General features: G+C 38.6%; 1 protein-coding gene across 3 annotated transcripts in view; it reads right to left on the minus strand.

Moving 5' to 3' along the window:
• Positions 1-19,585, minus strand: part of SIPA1L1 (signal induced proliferation associated 1 like 1) — a 58,984-nt gene extending 39,399 nt beyond the window's left edge. For all 3 annotated transcript variants that reach the window (XM_056850785.1, XM_056850786.1, XM_056850784.1), the window contains exons 1-8: positions 17,930-19,585; positions 16,356-16,486; positions 14,490-14,678; positions 11,136-11,310; positions 5,340-5,443; positions 3,889-4,046; positions 1,403-1,979; positions 194-468 (exon numbers count right to left, since the gene is read on the minus strand). In XM_056850785.1, coding sequence (XP_056706763.1) covers positions 194-468; positions 1,403-1,979; positions 3,889-4,046; positions 5,340-5,443; positions 11,136-11,310; positions 14,490-14,678; positions 16,356-16,486; positions 17,930-19,412 — 3,092 coding nt within the window. In that variant the 5' untranslated portion in view covers positions 19,413-19,585. The remainder of the gene's footprint in view (positions 1-193; positions 469-1,402; positions 1,980-3,888; positions 4,047-5,339; positions 5,444-11,135; positions 11,311-14,489; positions 14,679-16,355; positions 16,487-17,929) is intronic.
• Between the last annotated feature and the right edge of the window lie 283 nt (positions 19,586-19,868).

Raw genomic sequence — 19,868 nt, forward strand, 5'->3', positions numbered from 1 at the left:
GAAGAAAGGTGGGTCATGAATAAAATAAAATAAATAAATAAATAATGTTTTATAAACATGTAAAGTGAAAAATACGTTTTCGAGCTAGGTCACTTTCCACTCAAAGAGATTGAACTATTATACAGAGCAGAAATTCTGCATTATCCTGCAGAAGTCCTGTAGATATTAACTAATTAACTGCCCCCCCAAATACCTTCGTGGGGTACAATCCTCATGCGGTGGTATAATGACAACCTTCACAGTAACCGAAGTTCTCAGGAGATCAATCATTTGCTCATGGCTTAGAGTAGCTACTGCCACAGTGCAGATTTCCACTAATCTGCTGCCTTGTCGCAATCCTGCTTGCCAAGCATAGCCATAGGGTTCAACATCCGCTACAATTCCTTCATAGTTCACATGGAAACCAAGCTGGCCCAGTCCATTTCGACGTAAAGTCATTTCCAGTGACTCGCAGCCCTTCGTCACAAGCTGAGAAATGAAACAAAGAGGAGGTTGGGATTATAATACTTTAGTGTCATCATTTCCATTTAGAGGGACACACAGGGCAAAAAGGATACCCTTTGAAGCAGTAAAGGGAGCAAAATGGGACAATGATAGACTTTAGTCTGATGGCTGTTGCTGAGTATAGTGTTAACAAAAGTTAACTAACTTACTTTGGGATGAAAATGCCAAGCACAGTCTGGCTGTACTCAAGTAATGCCATAACATGTTATGGACTTTACAGAAGCATTTATGGAATGCAGTAATATATACCAAATACTCATGAAGGAATTACATACAGTATTTATTTAAAGACTGACAAATAGTTTTATTAGAATATTAAATAAGTGTTGATTTGACAACATTTAAACGCTCTATTATTCAACACAATTCTTTATTGGTATGCAACTACCTTGTTCTACTACCTAATGCGATATTCTAATCAGGAATATTTGTGGATGCAATAAAAATTGCATTGTCTTACTTCATGGTAGGAAAAATGCTGTTTTTCTAGTGGCAAGAAGATGAGCATTTTTGTACAGTCTATAGAGAAATAGTAAAGCATAACATCAACGTATGATCTACAGACCTCAACTTGGGTTTGAACAAAGAAATAAGCAGCATGTTATACCTTGCTCAATCAGTGTGCAACTCAGGAAGACCCACAGGGAGAAGGAAGGGGAATGAGGGGGGAAAAAGAGGAATAACAAATAAGTCTTGTTAGTGATATTACAGAGTGACATCAGAGACTGATGGATTATTATATTTTACAATCAATAGGTCTACTGCCTGGATCAGAGAATGGATCCAATCCATTTTTATATGTTTTTATCGCAGTAACTTGATTTTACTAATGTCTGAAGACCACACCAGGAAAAAGAGAGAGAGAGAGAGAGAGAATACAAGAGAAAGAAACTCTAACCTCTAGCCTTTTGACAATCTCTTTGATATCTTCAGTGTTGCTTTTGAAATTCTCCACAGAAACACATTCACCCCTTTCATAGAAAATTTTGACACTTGTGTCTGTTGAAGTCCATCCTATTACATCTCTGCAGGAACAATTGAACACAACACTCTTTGTATCTTGCTCAATGATAACGACAAATTCATTAGAAATACTGAGGAGACAGTCTATATCTACACCCCTGCTATAGTCTTTAGCATGAAGTGTCCACACAACAGCACCAGAACTGTGAAGTTCTACTCCAGGATGAGGCTTAGACTTCTCCTTCTTTTTGGAAGCAAGTGAGATGAAAGGGAACTTGCCAGAAGGATCAATGGGTGTGTTTGTGACATTCTTTTCTGCCAAATCTTTCAAATATTCCTGGCGGGTTCTAGTGGCCATGGCACGGAACTTCTCCGATTTATGAGCAGCATTCTCAGCATTGATCACTTTTGCTAGCAAGAAGTCCCTGAACACATTTGATTTGGGGAAAGTGATGCCTTTAGGAATTGGTGGTCCAAATGATGGCACATCTCTGGATCTTGTCACAGCAACGCTACACAAAATGTAAGAAAGAATTTTTTAATAAAATCTACAATTGGTGCTTAATGCCACAGACGTTAAATAAGACATAACATACAAAGAAACATATTTGTTAGGAATGTGGAGAAAAGGCAGCAGACTTCATGCATATGTTTTGGCAATGTCCTGTAGTGAAATATTCTGGTCTAAGATTCTTGAAGAAATCTATCATATTGTAGGGATTACCATCCCTCCAGATCACAAGGTAGTATTTTTTGGGAGTAGCTGATAAATACAGTCCAAAAGGTTATATTATGATGATTTTTAACATGATTAAAGCAGCAAAAATGTTAAAAAAAAAAAAAAAACCCTGGAAAAATAGTAAACAGCTTACTATCAAAATCCAGATTCAAAAAGTTTGGGGAATTGTAAAATTATCAAAACTTGTACAATTAACAGATACTTAGAAAAGCAGTCTTTTCTGACAGCTGGAAATAATTTTGTGAATTTTGGAGAAAATAATTAAATATGACATTGGACTTGTACAATTGTGCTTCTCTTTTATATTAAACAGGATAATAGAATGGAGTAAACAGTTAACACTGGGTGATTACTTGGATATTAAACTAATAAGCTTTAAAGATCCAATTGCTTTTTATTTATTTTTAATACTTCTTGAGGTTCAGTTGTCTTACAAATGAAAATAATGCCATTGATATTGTATTGTAAATCGTTCATTTTTCTTTTTGGAAATAAACATTATTGTGAAAAAAAAAAATATTGTAATGTCCCTGTTCAGTGATGTATCAAATACATAAAAATTCACCAGAATCAATCACCAACTTTTTTTAAAAAAATTGCCTTTCCAGCATCACCCAGCTTCTTACTACAGAGTTACCGTTTAGAGAAAGACGCCAAAAACATTTACCCGTGATTCTCTTTTCCACATTTCTTTTACTATGTCTTCCAAAGACAAAGTTTGCCATCTCAGAATCATTTTATTGCTTGACATACACTCTACCAGTTTTATTCCTCCTGATATGAATCAATGGACAGTGGAAAATGAATGAAGGGGTAGAACTAACTGTAGCCAGCTATGGAAAATTTTTCATATGCAATCCTTCGGTTTGGTGGGAATTTCTCCTAAACAACTGTAGACCACACAAGATCCTAAGCTTTTAGGCTACAAGAATGACTCCCAGTTGAAGATCGTTGTGATTTCTTTTGAAATTGGTTTAAAAAACAAAAACAAAAAACATCAGATCAGGTACTATAGTCTTGCTGCATGAATTATGGCAACACCATCATACCCTCTTTTCTCCCAGATCAAAGTACTCATTCCCAAACAGTGGAATGTGCTGGTTGAGAACTTCTGAGAAAAGTCTTCATATGGATTTGAAGTACTTCCAGGGGACCAAGGCCTTACACAAACATTCAACAGCAACACTCTGGCTTGCATACACTGGTGACTTCTACAAAAGGAGTGTAAATCTCCCCCAACTTGTTGAAGCCCATAATGCCTCTGAAATGCTCAGCTGACAGGGGAACCCTAGGAACAGCAATGTGTGAGGGGTCAGAGGTCTGCACCAAGGGAGGGAAGATCAGTAAAAACCACTGCCCCTTCCATCTGCAAAATTCTCTGGAGGAATTTCAGTGCAAACTGGTTTTCAACCTGCCAAGCACTCATTGCAACATATACCAATAAAAACCAAAACCGGCTTCCTGAAAATTAACAGTAAAGGGCTTTATAAATAGAACACTATTTATTTATTTACAGTTCATTTTTCTTGTGGAGACTCAAGGCAGATTACACAATTAAAAACAATTCAGTAAGAACAGTATGAGACATACACTCAACAACACTAAAACTGGATCACAAAACTAGAGAACAAACCATTTCAAGGGGTATTAAGTCTGTGAACTGTTAATGCAACGTTAGCTACCTGTAACAGACGTTGTCAGTGCATGGATTGTGGACTCTAACAATGACGAAGACATGCTGAAAGTGAGAACGAATATTCTTTGGGCTGAATGGCTCTGCTCCAGGTTCCTGGAAAACTACTGTCACAATATCGTTTCCTATATGTCGTTTTCTTAAGAGCTATGGGTAGAAACAAGAAACCTAAGATACTGAGTTAAAGCCACACTAATCTTGTTTAGCACTTTATTTCATCCCAAAAAATGGAATATTTGTAATCATTCATTTCAAAGCAACTGCAACATTAACATGCCATACATCTGAGCAAATAAATGAGGAATTTATCAATTTCTGACGTTCTGAAACAAACTACTAGCTTCCTGCATCTCTGTTTCCATAACAACAGTTTGAGAACTATTTTAATACAAAATTATTTTGCTATGGGCTAAATGTAGAATGTTTCTAAAATCAAATTTATAGTAATACAATTGGTGTTACTGTACTTGTTGTCTATTTGCTATTTTCTTCCAACTAGATAATATCCTTCAGTCTATTAAAATTGTGTTCTGGCATTGACAGTAGCAGCACTGCCAAACTGATTATTTCGGTGTGTTTTTCAATCCAGCTTGTATTCTAAAAGTATTTTCTCTATGGATGAAAACTCTAAAGCTTCTTACAATTCATATCAAAGGGGGGGGGGAACTACTATTTCACAGAAGTATTTGATGTGATCATATCTGTCATGTTTTAGAATAAAGAAGTTTATGAGCAGGCACAATCAAATCATGTTAGATCCCAACAAAAAAATTATGAAGCTGCACAGAACTCAGAAAATCATTTCTGTCTTTGTTAGAATTTCATATCAGTTACTAAACTCTGAGGGGTCTCAAAACGAAGCCCATAGTAGAAAGTACCTTTTCATAGTCAACTAATTCTGCTGGAAGCAAAGATTTCCTGAAATCTTAGGTAAATTTGCCTAGTCAGTATAGCTTCTTTTTTTATCCTCATGTTATTCTAAAATATTTTTGAAACCACTCAAGTGATTTTTTAGCCAGCTTAGCAAATTGCTGGACATGAAGAAAATATTATGCCTGAAGTGGATGGTATCATTCCAAAAGCATTCAATACCAATGGATGCACTTACATTGATCAGAGCCCACCATAAATATTTAATACTTTCCAAGCTTAACATTTACTTTACAGTCCAATGAGACTGGGAAAGTGGGTGAGAGACCTACCAACATGGATAACAGACAAATCTAAAGTGATATATATTTTAATTAGCCAGGCACCTAAAGATGCACAAATAAAACTTTCTCTCAGATAAAATGGCTGCTAGACAGCTGCTAAGTAATTTTTGGCTACGGTGTGGGAAAGCTGTCCTCTGTCACCCAATATCAACAAAAGGTAAGAAAAGACTGAGGATCTCACACTTATGTCTAAATGAATCCTGTACATGGTAAAAATTAATCCTACCTGTTGCTTGTTGTTAGGTGTATATGGCAGCATGGTGGATACATGGAACATGATTTCATAGTCCTTGTATGTTGTATAAAGAGAATGAGTACCAGTTGAATCAGCTGAAATTAAAACATAAAAAGAAAAATCCAGTAATTAAAGATTACTTTTACACAATAAGCAACATTTCATGTATATCTTTCAGTCTTAGGCTGCAATCCTAAATGCGGGGCGAAGCTCCTTAGGAGCCAGCATGACCCCGGGTTAAGGGGCACTTAAACTGTCATGGGTGGCATCCTCGCCAGTGCCAGGATACAGTGGCACAGGGTTCGGGAGCTACCTTTTGGCAGCATTCCAGTGGCGGAAGTCCCCATGCCAGGGTCTTGGGAAGTGTCGAGGGGGGGAGGCTGCCTTTTAGGCAGCTCCCTAACCCTTCTCGCAGTGGCGTGCCTATGCCACCTGTTTTGGTGGTGTAGCCCCATTGATTTCAATGGGCCGTTTTTTGGGTTTTTTTCTTTTCTTCTAGTTTATTTTCCATTTTTGCAGCCAGGAAGTCTCTGAGGAGGTGGCGTGGCTGCGCCACTCTCGGCTGCGGTGTATCTACCCACCCACCCAAGGTTGGGCTGCCCATATATAATCCACCATTCTAAATCAGAGCATAGCAATAAAAATGCAAATAAGATTTCCCAAATTTTAGTACAGTCTAAGTCTATTTTAGATATTAAAATCATTATTAAAAATGTACTAAAATTATTTTAAGAAGAAAATCTGGCAAAACCCCAAAAGGAGGCTTATACATGTTACTGATATTTATGATTTATGTAGCATTTTTACTAGATTAAGTGTTTCATACTTTACTACAGACATAAAGGCCAAGATCCAAACCACCATCCAATCATTTTGAGACATACAATTAGGCTTTTGGCTAGTGTTTATTGAACAGCAGTTTACCATGTGCATAGGAAATCATTTCAGAGAAAGCTTATCCAGAAAGACGTATACTCCACTCATGAGATATCAAGTTTGCCATGGATTCTGCAGACAAGTTCTTATACTCTGCTCATCAGGGGGTCCTATTAATTCATGACAGCATGGAAGTTTGAAGAAGAGAGGAGCACTTTGTTGGCCTTCCAGGGTAATTGGTTGGCCACTGTGTTAGAAACAGGATGATGGATCCAACAGCGCTGCTTATATGAATCAAAGCAGTCATCCAGTGAGATAGAAGGAAGACTCAAATGTAGGTAAGCAAAAAGGTGCCTGACTGGATCCATGCCAGTTCTAACTAACAGCCCATAGAAACTGCAACCTCATTTGTTAGCGTTTAGGCACTCTTTTCATTGGTACAGACGAAGAAGAAGCACATGCAAGACCACTTATGTTAAAAAGTAAAAATCCTGTCAATAAAAACTGATTAAGGTAATTGTGTAAAATCCAGAGAGTAAAATGAATATTTTATATAGCGCCTTTGTTTAGCACAACAGGAAGGAACAAAGTAGAAAACCTAGCCAACCAGCAGGATTATGAGGTAAAGATTTCTGAACTCTAGAGGTGTATCATATAAATACAGGTTAAACACTAATGATATTGATCTTACTTGCTATTGAGTTTAGTAGGAAATATTCCAAACTTTTCTGCTGCTTACTTCAGTTAGTCTTGATCCTAGGATTGGTTATGCCTGCTGATACAGTTAAAATAACTTTAAATTTAAATTTATTTATTTATTTATTATTGGTCTGCTTTAGATTTATAATGACTGTAATATGTTTTTGTAACTTGTTGGGGGTCTTTCAATTTGTGTGTTTAATGATTTTTTTTTTGCAAGCATGAGTTGTATGAGCATTTGGATTTAATATTGAAATGAAAGGAGTTTTTTGATGGAAAGAGCCAATACAGGTTCATCATCGCTTATGTGAAACAAATATTTTGCCTATCATTTTCAACTTAGTCTGGTAAAATCTACTTTCTTGGAAGTTGTCTAGATGGACTATTTCACAGTTAAGTTTCTTTGCAATGGCTTACTATAGCTAACTAAAGAAAATAAGCGCACAACAGGCCTCTGTCAAGAGAAGTTATTTATGGATATTGGATTGTATTAGAAAGAGATTACAAAGTAATTTAAAATGTCAGCAAACAACTTAGTGCTTGCTTCCTATAGATAGGTAATTGCTCTGTTTAGAGAAGATCAACCAAGATAATAGTTCTGTGACAATACTAGGTACCACATGAAAAGTCTAATGCAAGATCTCACCCTGCACTGACAGGTAATGGAAGTAGGGTTGCCATTTGCCAAGTGAGGGCAGGCGCCCCCAGCCTCTCAATGCCGAAATGGCATCCTGCAAAAACATGGAATCATTTCCAGCAGCAGAACCGGAAGTGACATCACAACATCCATGGTCACTCTAGCATAAACCCATGGTTATATGCCCAGGAAATGACATCATGAGATGTTGTTATGGTGAATCCCAATCCCTCACAGGCTGGCAACCTCAAATGGAAGGGTTACTTGGAATGTGTTTCTTGAGAGCTAACAAACATCTAAATACTGAACTCCTTAAACACTCAAGCCATCCTGAGCCTGAGACAAAAATGTTTTCAGTAAATTAAATAAATGAAAAAAATTGCATAACAGAATTTTTTGAAAGCCTTTTTATGAGGGAAATCACCAGCTAAAATTTGAGTTGAGACAAAATTTTAGTTTATGATTGATGAATTAATGGTTTCATTCAGCCCTGCACAGTTTATTATCTAGTAACTGAACACAGACTACTAGTCGTGTACAGCCTTCCAGATGTTTGACAATTACTCTTTTTTAGTCCAAGAATAATAATAAAAATGTTTATTGAAAACCTTGGTGGACCAATACATAGCTGTTGGTTTGCATTCAGTTTGGCAAGTTACAAACAGAACAAGTCTGTTTTAATGCTTTATCTTGACTCAACAATACTCTGAACGTTGGTGTTCTCTTCATTTCTGAGTAGGGCCAGATTGTCCCACCTGAGATGGTCCTTTATTCGATTTATTTATTCACATAACTTGTATCTTGCCTTTCTGTCCTTACAAGGGCCACCAAGGCAATCAACAATTTAAAACATACATACATACATGTGTGTGGGTGTATAAGACAGAAAGATAGACATATTTGCCATCAAGTCACAGCTGACTTATGGCGATCCCCATAGGGTTTTCAAGACACAAGATTCAGAGGTGTTTTGCCATTGCCTGCCTCTCCATTGTGACCCTAGTATTCCTTGGTGGTTTCCCTTGCAAATACTAACCAGAGCCAACCCTGCTTAGCTTCTGAGATCTGACAGATCAGGCTAGCCTGGGCAATTCAGGTCATGGCACAGCCTATATAGGGGACTGAAAGTGTCTAATCAAAGGGCTATGACCTAAGAACAGATCAGGAAAGATGGGCAGCAAATTTCACAGCTAATTAAGTAGTTGTAATAGGGTTGTTCTCTCACTTGGATCGAGGACTCACCTTCTCTATCCCTCTATAAACATTTTATCCCTCTATAAACATTCCCTCTATAAACTATTTTTAGCCTAATAATCCCCATTTTGGAAAATATATTATTATAAAGAGTAGGAGGAAACTGCACTTCTGAGAACAGAATGGAACAGTTAATTAGAAGGCAGGGGAAAGAAACAAAGAAACTCAGCCCCAAATACACTTGACCTGGACTATTTGCCACTGAGGCAAACAGACCTCCAATGGAAGACAATATGAACGAGGCCATAAGATTTGCCATTAAAAACTCATGTATTAGCAAGGATGAAATCATATTCTCTCCCCCATCTTGACAGGTTATTTTTGATACCCACATCTGCCAATTTAAAGCAAGGGGGAAAAGTCTCCTGGGGGGAAAAAAACTTAGGTACCCAGATACTGCAAATTAAAAAAAAATGCAACCCACATTTGCAATGGAGAAATTTGGCAACATTTTAAAATTTGAAGACAAAATATTGCACTTTCCATCATGGGTTACAATAGTGGGCATCAGATACAAAGGAAATATAATTTCCGAGTCAGATACATATCCTTTTCTCCATGTACTAATATTGCATTGTTTACTGTGTTATACTGGTGTTTATTGCACTGTTTTATAATTCTGTAATTTGCTTTGAATCTCATTCAGACAATAAATGAAGTAAATAAATGCATTTTAACAAGCTCTAGAGATTAATAATTCAAATATATTTAAGAATCTTTTTTATGCATTATGTGAGAGTTAAATTAGTGGTGCACTTCATTGTGGCATTTTTCTGAACCAGGTACAGTATTTGTTCAAAGGCAGGTTCAACACGTTATTTCCTTTGGATGGGAAAGGGGACATGAGGAAAGATTTTAATGAAGCCAACATTTGTATCACGTCAAGACATAAATTCAGAAGCAGCATACTGCACACATTATTTTGCAGGCTTACGAGATATACAAGGTCTGTGTTGCTGTGCTAGTAAAGTATTTAAGGAAAGCAACTAGCTTGCTGACAAGACCTCAGAAATATTTACCTAAAGAATCAACATTATTTCTCCTTCCCGTGTCCTTTTTAAATACTTTCCCACATGGGATCCTTAACATACTGGGGGACAAAGTAAATAATGCAGCACTGACTGGGATGGAAGGGGGAGGGTCATAAATTCAAAAGAAATAAAGTAATTTCAATTTTGTACATTCAGTTTTGAGTTTCTAAATATACCAGGTTGGCGTTTAAAGATTCGAGGCTATTTCACGTTTTAATAGTTTCTCTCTCATACTGTTGCCTATAGTCATAACACCAGTAATAGCAAAACCATGGCAACAGGAAATTCACTGCACTGTTTGTGAATGCTTTTCTACTTTCATGACGCATTCTTTAATTTCCTACTGTGTGAGTGAGATAAATGTGGACCTTAATACACATGGGTCAACCAAACACCCATACAAAGAAAGGTTACAAATGTAGAAGGTTTTTTAAAAGGATAACACACAAAAGGTGTTTGTTGCATGATAAATACTAGCTTCAGTATTAATATCACTATATTTTTCTCTTTAAAAATAATTTCAGCAAAATAAAATCATACTTGTATTACATCTTAGCCACAATATGATTTAAGAATAATGTCAGGGATTTTGGCTTGGATAGACAGATAATACCCACAGACAGAAGGGAACTCTAGCCATGGAAAGCAACTTGCTCTCCTTTGTCCTGCTACAATTCCAAATGCCCCCTGAAATACTGGTTCTACGGGACAAGGGACCACTAGGAACAGCATGAAAGGGAAGTTAGAAGTATGTCGTGGGAGAGGGGAATTGGTGGAAATTGCTCCCCTTCCATCCATGGAAATTTCCCATGGGAGCCAACAGTTTGGTACGAATTTAACATGCATATGGGGAAGTAACTATGTAAAAATCATGAAAGAAGAAAGTTATGTAATCTGGAGGCTCCTTGGGGGCAGGGATATTTCTTCTGTATTCATTATCTTATCCATTAATGGAATTAAAACCACATTTTAGCAGTAAGGACAGAAAATAAGTGTCACAAAGGAGATACAGCATAAAATCAATCATGCACCTTTCAAGCAATATTAACAGATTCAAGTTTACATATGAATGTGTTTCAGAAAAACGAATTCAGTTACAAAGATGAGCAGCCTCTGCAGCAATGGAGGAAGTCACCCTGAAAGAGCAGGAGAGGATGCTGGAAGAGTGGAGACTTGCCTGGAGACTTCCCGTTGCTTCCTTGATATGCACCAGTGGCAAATCTATTTGTTGATTAAAACTATACACAGTAACTATATTTTAGTAATCTGAACAAAGAGAGTGTGCCTTACTCTTTGTGTCTAGCTGGGCCCGGTACTTTTCAAATCCCTTGAGCCGAACTCGTTCTCCCAGCAACTGAAGAAACTCTTCAAAGGCTGGGCCTGCTGATTCATTATTGTACATCTCCTCTTCTGTGCTTTGTCCTGACTTGCAGTACATGATCCCCACCTTAAGTTGATAGCTTAGCTGTAAACGTAAGCAGAAACTTAAGTATGCAATTCTTATCAGGTTATGCAGCATCAATTCCCCAGTAAAAGACTAGCAAGAATACTCCTTACTGCTTTCTCTTGTCTTCAACAGGAAGACTATAATAAAAGATGAAAATGAGAGTATTTTGGCTATTACTGGTGGTGGCTATTACAACAGCATATTTCTGATTACTTCATGATAATTTGCATTGGCATTCCCAACTGTAAATTTCCCTAAAATGACAAATGCACACAGAAAATGGAAGGACAAGGAACAAAGACTCTGATAAAAAGGCACAACATTGTAGAAATAAACTAAAATGTTTATCATAACATTTTAAAACTAGTTTTCAATTTCCTCCTAAATTTACAATATTATTGTTATTTTTCCTACTTTATTTGAAATTAAGCACAGTGGTAGGCATATCACAACAAGCAGAGCACCATGAAGCATTCTTGACATGACAAGAGATTTACCAATAGCCATGGGTATTAAATAGGACAAGAAGGCCTGACCATGTCAATGAATGCTCCAGCAGTTGTGCTCTCCAAATCAGGCACAATGGCCCTGTGCCATTTCCTCCAGGGGAACTAATCTCTGTAGACGAGAGATCATTTATAATTCCAGGAGAACTCCAGGCCTCACATGTAGCTGAAGGCTGACAAGTGAAAGTAGATCTTCCAACTGCGGCCATTCTTGGGCCAGCAAGCAGGTGGAAAATTACCTCCTTCAACACCCTACCAGCTCTCTCCACAGCCTTGGCCTTCGAAAAGACAGTAACAATGATGTGTAGGATGCACGCATTATATGATGCACTCTGTTCAACTGGGCGGCACTCCCCTGTTCCTACCTCGTGCATTACTATGGCATACTAGCCTTCAGCCCTGAGGAAGGGCAATTTTCATTCTACAAGGGAAGAGCTGACAGAAACAACACATCACAGGGCACATCAAATCACTCCACTCATCTATCTACCCATCTCCTTGCAGTAGGCTTCCACAAAACCTTGTGCCACCATAAAGTCTTTTCATTTTTTAAAGCCCCGCAGGACCCTGACTCAAAAAGAAACCCATAAAGTCAGCAATTAACGCACTGGGAGTTCAAGATGCAATAAAACTAAGTTCTGAGCCAACAATGATATTAAGATAGGAAACTCAGCCATCTGAAAACCTGTATTTAATCCTATATTATACTCTAGACACTATCACAGAAGTGTTGCAATCCACAGGGAGAAATCTGACTTTCATTAAACTAAAGTAGTACAGTAAGAGTTCAGAGTCTATTTAGTGGGGGAGGGGGTTATTGGAGGTTTTTTTTTTAAGTTCAGCGATGTGCCATTGTACTGCTTAATTGCTTTGTAGAACCTAAGGGAACAGTGAGTTCTCTGAAATTAAAAGGAACTACCTTTATGCTCCTTTTGCTTGTAGAACACATTTAAACTCTTATTTCTGTGGCTATAGCTGCAATATACTCAACCTGCACATATACTGAACCAACTGGTGTTTCTGGTTCTGCATATGGATAATTCTAAAGAAACATGCATCTAGAAGGATTAGGAAATTCATTAGAGTGATAGTTCCTCCTATCTGAATAGCTGCCTTTTTTAAAACGCAGACAAAATGCTTGTTAGAAGCTTCCATACATGAAGTCACTCAGCTGTCTACAATATTTCTACTGGGGCCAACTGAACTGACTTTTTGGCATTTTGATGGCTCTGGTATGAAATCTGTACAGATAAACAATTTCATTCCAGATAATACCACACATTCTTTGTGTAGACATCTTTAGCTCCTGAAATTAAAATACCTTGCATCAAACCTTGCAATTTCACGGTAAAGCTAAAATAAACATAAGCCAAAGGAAGGCACGGCAAATTTGCATTCATTTTATGTCCACTTAGTACAAAAAGACTGCATCTAGGATCTACATAGTTAAAAAGTTAAACTGAATGCCATATCATTAATTTATTCATGGGAATACATGAAAATATCTGTTTTATTTATTTAGAAAATATATATGCCTCTCCAAAGACCTGCTCAAGGCAGCTTACAACTAAAAGAGTAAAACAAAACCATTCAAAAGAAAGCAATTGAACAAGCTACTGAAACAAGGTGACGCCATAAAAACAGGTAACTAAAAACAAGATGACACCATTAAAATAAGCCAAGGCATAACAGCAGCATAAAACACACATTGAGCAGCCTAAAATGATGTAAATAAGATGATCCTCAGGACCCAAACAAACCATAACACATTTCATAGATAAAGCTCCTCTCAGTTAAAAGGCTGGATAAAAATAAATGTTGTAGGACAGGTAAGTTTCACAGGGGAGGGCATTCCAAAAGAGAGGACCCACCACTGAAAAAGCACCATTTTTGGTTGCTACCTGCCTCAGTTCAGAACATGAAGGCACAGAAATCAGAAGAGGTTCTTAACTGGTGGACAATATGGGTAGAGGGGATCCTTCAACTACTCTAGCCCCAAGCCATTTAGGGCTTCAAAGGTAAGAACCAACACTGTGAACTGTCCCCAGAAACAGACAGGCCAACACAGGGGTCAGTCTCTGAAACCAACCCCTGACAATAACATGGCTGCTGTATTTTGGACCAAATGAAGTTTCCAAAAGGTTTTCGAAGGCTTGAGCAATGTATCATGAGCAAAATTGGCAGGGATGAACAGGCATAATTTTTACATCAGTATTTTATACAAGAATCCCTATTTGATAATAAAGTTAAACATTTACATGCATATGTCTTGAAACATTAACTCCTGAGTTTGCCTAATTTCCTTTGACAGACTCCCCCCTTTTTTCCTCACACAAACATATTGTTTCATTTTGCAGTGCTCAGCACAGATATGGTGAGTTGTTTTGGATCTTCCCACTGGGATATATGCCAATATAATAGAACAAACAAACAAGAGTACATACATAGGTCTATGTCAGGGGTGTCAAACATAAGGCCTGTGGGCCGGATCTTGCCCCTTGACAGCTCTTAGCTGGCCCACAAACCAGCTGAGGCAGCCACCCCGCCCTCTTGATCTGGGCTGGTGAGGCATGGCCCGGCCAAGTGACATTTATGTCAGATCCGGCCCTCGTAACAATTGTGTTCGACACCCCTGGTCTATGCTGTACTGCTGGCCCATCAGAAAATACAAATGTGTTAGTTAAGCCTTACCCCTTGCTCATCCAGTTTCATAAGCTGTTCTGTGACCTTGGGAGTGTTGAAGGCCAACCTCAGGCAGTGAATATTCAGTTCTGGAATCACATGCTCAAGCACTTCCTTCAAAGGTAATCCTCTGGCTGTGCAGTGCTTTGCAGTGGAAGGTATTGCATCCTCCAAGACAGAACCTCTCAGTGTTGTAAGCTAAGAAACAAAAGTTGTATACTAACAAAGGCATGTGTAGATAAACAAAGAACAGGTCAGCAATCCAAAGAGGAACAAACAGAATTCCTAGGTCCTGCTCTTTGAACTGAGGCACTTGCAAACTTTATAGCAAATAGGAAAGCCAGTATACACATTATGATGTTAGGAATCCACCTTTTGTGATTCAGTACTAGTATCTGAAGACGGAAATACCTTCCTAAAGGGAAGGCTTTAGGAGGGGAGTGGAGGATAGGGCTATCCATGGCTACTAATGAAGGATAGGGCTATCCATGGCTACTAATCAAAATGAATACTAGTCATCAAAATGAGTACTAGTCATGATGCATACCTATCCTCTACAGTTATCAGAGGAGCATGCCTATTATATTAGGTGCTGTGGAACACAGGCTGCTGCAGTTGTCTTAGAGGCACCTGGTTGGCCACTGTGTGAACAGACTGCTGAACTTGATGGGCCTTGGTCTGATCCAGCATGGCTTTTTTTATGTTCTTATGCAGTGAGTTAGTCATAGTGAATTTGTACACCTTGCTGGTGGTAATGTACACAAACTCTGGTTTTGTTAGCCAGAAGAATAGGAAGTAGATGCACAAAGTGCTTCACGTTCACGTTTTGCTGCTTTCCACTAACATGCAAAGAAGCTTTGACAACTTTTTCTCCCCCACCCCCACCCGAAAGTCAACATGTTCAGCAGTTAAGTGTTCCATCTTTATGAAGTAGGTATATATTTATTTTAAACCATACAGCCTCTGTCAAGAGTTGCTCAGATGGCTGCTATGGACATCACCCACCATCTAGAAAAAGATGTCCATGAAGTGTTTGGGTGTGTGTTTTCTGGCATGATTAGACAGATGAGGCACCTGTTGTACCTACTGCTAGCCCTCATGGGAGAAAACATACTTGGCTGCGTTTCATTTCTGAGCTGACTTACAAGTTGAAAACGGAGTATACTTAGTGTTTTAGGGTGTGCTTAGGGTGCAAGAAACTGAACTGGGTGAAGTGGCCAATGTTCATCTTAAAATGACCAAGAAACTCACTAGCCATGAGTAAGCTCTATTCTCCCCTCGTTAGGATACAATCCTAAACTGTAGAGTAACACTATATCATTAAGAACTGTGATGTTCCTTTTGTCTACTCATTTCTGAACCTGTAAGGGGATACTGCAATTACATTTTTAAGCCATTATTCATTAAGCAGGACAAAAACCTTCCTGATTACTGGATACTTAGAGCATTCTTAAACAATCTGGCATTTTCACAGTTCAATAGAAAGACTACTTGAAGAGAAGATGTAAGCTTGGTCATGGTGGAAAGTGCTGTCAAGTCACAGCTGACTTATGGTGACCCCACTGGCTTTTCAAAGCAAGGGACAACAGAGGTGGTTTGCCATGGCCTGCCTTTGCATAGCAACCCTGGATTTTCTTGGTGGTCTCCCATTCAAGTACTAACCAACTTATATCTCATGTACAGTTTTGCTCTTCAGTGTCTCACATCAGATCTTTGCTAGTATATATACTTCCTATAGTTGAACCTCAGTCTTCCTGCATTAAAAAAAACCCACCACTGGTTTTGCATAGGCTTTGGCTTTACTTCTTAAGAAACTTTTCAGCCACAACCCTGGTCAAATAATTCTCAGTCTTATACTGCTTGCACATTGCTTACCTCGCTAGTTCTGAAAATCATACGGTAGTTATACTGAGACCCATTTTCTTTGATTTCTTCAGGTTTTTCTCTTCTGATACTAACAGCTACTGGACCAAGGTTCTCATCTGCCCCAAAATAGTTCCAGTGTTCTTGGATGCAGAAAGAATAGAAAATTATATAATTTTAAACCTCGGTTAAATGTTCAGTATTTTACATTTCCATAAGACACTATTTTTTATAGTCCACCCTTCCCACTGAAATTCAAGGGGAATTACACAATTAAGAACAACGTAGTGAGAACAGTATGAGACATACAACCAATAATGCAACAAAACTGGATTACAAAAATTAGAGAAAACATTTCCAAGACATATTCAGTCTGTACATGCAGATGCAGATCCACCACTGTAAATTGTTAACACAGTGACAGCTAATTTAAAGCTGTAGATCAAGCTTATGAAAAACAATTTGGTTTTACGTGTGAGCAGTCACAATCATCCATTTGTACATGCTTACATGGGCAAATTGCAACATGTCAACCAAGCAATCAGCAGGCAGCAGCTCTTGAGAATGCGGTGGTATTTATTTCATCCACTACAATCTCTGGGACTGCTGCAGGCTATAACTATAACTACTTGGTTCACATGTTTCCCTCCAAGATTTCCACAGCAATATATCACAACATTTCAGGTGTAGTATCCATTCAGGCCATCTACTTTTGGCCTTATGACAAGACTCAGGTTTCCCCTCTCTTCTGAGGTACTGTTATTCAGAACTATTGTCATCTAAAAACAGGTGATATTCCCATGCTATTGTAGAAAGGGAAGTATCATCTGATTTTTTTAAATCTTAAATTGAATGAAATAAGTTTTCTTGGAAATTATCATACAGTCTTAAAATGTATGTTGCAATGCAGTTCTAAAACTGTTTCTTTTAAATTACCTAGAGCAAAATATCTTTATTCCTTTGACTAGCCCAAGGTCACACAGCTGGCTTCATGTGTAGGAGTGGGGGAAAACAAATCCATTCCACAAGATTAGCCTCTGCCACTTGGGTGGAGGAGTGGGGAATCAAACCTGGTTCTCCAGATCAGAGTCCACCACTCCAAACCAACACTTTTAACCACTACACCACGCTGGCTCTCTAAAGCTCGGTTACCCAACACCCAGGTGAAACTGGGATTGCTGGTTAACCCAATAGGCCATTTACCAAAGCTTTCACAACCCAGCAGCACTGAGTAGGTGGCCGCCATGGCCAGACCTGGCTGAGGCACTCTGCTTGCAGTGGGGGAGCAGGCAGGGCATCCCAGCTGGCCTCCAGCTCAAGGCTTGTTCTTCCTGCTCTTGTTCAAGGGCAAGCAGAGCCAGAACAATAGGCTGCTGTCCAGATTGCCAATTAGCCAAGACTGCCAGTTAACTAGGCACTATTGCTGGATAGTAATTGCATCTTTACAGCATCTTTCTCAGCTTCTACTTTTTGTATTATTATGAATTGTTAGTGCAATCAAGAAACATCATGTGCATCGGAACAATGTTTTGAGAACAATTAGTAAATAGTAGAACGCTGTTCCCACAGGTAGGAAATCAACCCACCTTTCTGATAGAAGAATTTTCGATAATAATATGCGCCGAGATCCACATGTTCAACAATGTATCTTTTCCCTCTGTCCAAGTGTAACATCAAGTTTTCCTTGGGTACTTCAAGTACAGCCACTCCAGCATTTGTGCAATGAGAGCTAAGAGCAGAATCAAAAGAGGCACTTTCACAGCCATTGAAGGATCCAGAATTAGATTTGGAGAGGCTGATTTTTCTTTCTCCTTCCCCGCCAATCTCATTACGAAAATAAGGACAACTCATCACAAGATCATTGCCCTTATCATCTCCCTGGTCCATATTGAGACTTCCTTTGGAATTTAGATCCTCTGTACTGCCCATTGGGGAATTAAAACTTGCTGAATGGGATAATGGTCCAGAAGCTAATGATGCAACTGCAGCAGCAGAAGCTCCAGTTGTGGTATTCCTTCGTTTAATAACGTTGTGCCTGTTAACTACCACTTCATTTAAATCAAATAATACACTCTGAACATCATAATGGGCAAAACACTTTGGGCAAGTCCAAGGCTTCACGCTATCTTCTGATCTGCTGTCCTCTAAGTCTGAAGACTTCCCAAGATCCCCTTCACCTTTGGCATTACGCAGCTTTCGAAAAATGGACGAATCTCCTGTCTCTGATTTTGAACGTCTCTTCAGAGGTTTTTCCCTTTCTTTAAATAATCGGAGATTCTCTCTTTGAGTGATGGGTCCATCTATAACATCTAAAGAAAACCCTGAACCCTTGCTTCCACTAGCTATAAGGAGTTCACCGAACTTGCTGGTGGTTGAGAATCTCTGGTCAGACTTGTCATCTTTGAAATCTTTTAATAAGTCAAAAAAACCTTCCCCTGAAGTACCCTGCTTATCTATGGATGAGGTGCTGCCATATTCTCTGTGCAGAGATGGTCCAGATTTATAACTGGGTGAGATACATTCATCAAAGCTATCCACATCAAGCTCACTTATGGTAATGTCACTATTACTACGCTGTCTTATTCTGCGAAGAGCTTTTCTAGGGGAACTATGGTAACCATCAGGCATGAGAAACCTAGAATCTAGATTCTCAGATTGTCGTGTTTTGCTTTTTAGAGTGTTTTGAATACTCTTCAACATGACAGAGTCACTAGAGTTCAAGTTAATAGAGCTCCCAGGACTACTTTTTGAAGACATATTATCAAGGCAACCTGATGTATCCATTTCTTGACTCGTTCTACTGTTTTCTTTGACATTTTCCTTCCTTGGGGGCCAGTCAGCAATCCTTGCTCTAACTCCCATTTTTGGAACTCCAGGAGTAGATGTAAGGTGATGAGACCCTTCACTGCGTGGAGGACCTACTGGAGCCATCACTGAAGATCCCAAGCTGCCATTCTGTGACCTAAAACGTCTCATATAAAAGTCATCCGAATGGATTTTAGTAGTTCCATCTGATAGTCCAGCAGCAACAGCTCTTTCAGTTTGGGACCGCTTCAAGCTGGTCATCATTAGAAACTGTGATTCTCCTTAACAAGCTCCAGAGAAAAACAAAGTCATCTTTGCATTTCAAATTTACAATTTGCTTCTGGAGAATGTTCTCCAGAAAATACATAGATCGCATGAGATCGCAGTTCTGATCATTTAAGGAAGTTGATAAATGGTCTATAAATGTGGCTTTTAGCTACCACTGTTATTCATTGACTTCTTCTCAATCTTAGTTCTTTCATTTTCACAAGGTATGATATTTCCACACATCCAAAATATCTTTGATCTGAACTGCTGATAGTTAAACTCGCTTTATACCTGGAGTAAAGAAAGAGGAAGACATGGGTGATGCACATATTCACAGTAGAAAATTTCTGCGTACTTCTATTTTCTCAGTATAGTTTCACTATTGAGCAGGGGAAGTCAGAGAAGTGTATATTTTACTGCTCTCAATACAAAAGAATACATGCTAGCTTTTCT

Source organism: Euleptes europaea, chromosome 6, assembly GCF_029931775.1.
Source record: "Euleptes europaea isolate rEulEur1 chromosome 6, rEulEur1.hap1, whole genome shotgun sequence".
Taxonomy (NCBI): domain Eukaryota; kingdom Metazoa; phylum Chordata; class Lepidosauria; order Squamata; family Sphaerodactylidae; genus Euleptes; species Euleptes europaea.